We start from the raw sequence: 1236 nt of genomic DNA, 5'->3' as shown, positions 1-1236 counted from the left end.
GCAGCATCTTGTTACTTTTGGTATTGTTAACAATAACGATTTGCAATTGTATCGCAAACTTGTTATTGCTTCTGCTTGGAGGAAACATATGCCTAAGCTTGCGCTTTCACTTGGTCTCTCTAATCAAATGCCTGGTATTCAATGCTAACCCTGTTACTAGTTATTAATCATTTTGGTGGTTTTGTATTAATATTAGCCTCTTGTTGGTTTTTTGTTTTTGTTGTTGGTTGTGTACTAAACGAAAATGTGAATGTGTGTGTTTGTATTTTCAGATATGATTGAAGAGTTGATCAGTAAGGGACAGCAACTTGATGCTGTTCACTTCACATTTGAAGTGGGTCTTGTGGACAAGTTCCCCCCTGTTCCGCTTCTCAAATCTTTCTTGAAGGATGCTAAGAAAGTCGCGACTTCGATATTGGAAGATCCTAATAATGCAGGACGAGCTGCGGTATTCTTCTTATCATTTTTAATTTAGTTAACTATATTTTTATCGAATATGTTGAATATTGTGGAGGCTTGTTAAACTAAACTAAACTAAACTGTCTTTTATGCCGGTTAATGACTGGCATCATAGCATAGCATGTGTTTCATTTCATTGCTGATTTTGTGTTTAGGTGTGCATGGTATTGGTACCTTGAATCACGGGTACTCTTATATTGCGAATGTGTGGTTGATACCGAGTCCAGAAGTTTTTATATCTTTTGTTTACTTGTATAGAGTATGCAGCTTAGGTAGATTGCACCTGAGACTTGTGTTTGAGATAACGGAATGGAAAGTTGAAATGATCCTTTAGACTACAATGTGTTGGTAATTTGTATATACTGATTTGGTGTCTGGTTTATCTCATCTAAATGTGCCGCTTTGTTGATTAGTTGGAAGAAAATATAGTCTGCAATGGTAACAATGCTCTATTGTATTTACTTGACTTATTACAAGTGAGTTTACTCTTTGAACTGATTTTTTTAATGCTGATGTAATTCCCAGTATCTAGCTGCAAGAAAGGAGCAGTCTGCGCTCAAGGCTGTGATTAAATGCATTGAAGAATACAAACTTGAGGCTGAATTCCCTGCTGAGAATCTGAAGAAGCGACTCGAACAATTGGAGAAGGTCAAGCCTGAGAAAAGGAAACAAGTTGTCGTCCCTGCTAATAAAAGAACACGAGGAAGCAACAGCAATGGAGGCCTAATGCCACCTGCCAAAGCTGGACGTTTGACTAATGCATATGTATCCTCTTTC

General features: G+C 37.5%; 1 protein-coding gene across 1 annotated transcript in view; it reads left to right on the top strand.

The window, feature by feature from the left end:
• Nucleotides 1-1236, top strand: part of LOC101489410 (FRIGIDA-like protein 4a) — a 2746-nt gene that overhangs the window by 796 nt on the left and 714 nt on the right. The window contains 3 exon segments of the mRNA XM_073367136.1: nt 1-134; nt 273-448; nt 985-1236. The exon segment at nt 1-134 is cut by the window's left edge and continues 27 nt beyond it. Coding sequence (XP_073223237.1) covers nt 1-134; nt 273-448; nt 985-1236 — 562 coding nt within the window.

Source organism: Cicer arietinum, chromosome 4 (genome assembly GCF_000331145.2).
Source record: "Cicer arietinum cultivar CDC Frontier isolate Library 1 chromosome 4, Cicar.CDCFrontier_v2.0, whole genome shotgun sequence".
NCBI lineage: Eukaryota > Viridiplantae > Streptophyta > Magnoliopsida > Fabales > Fabaceae > Cicer > Cicer arietinum.
This window is presented reverse-complemented; position numbering and strand designations above follow the sequence as displayed.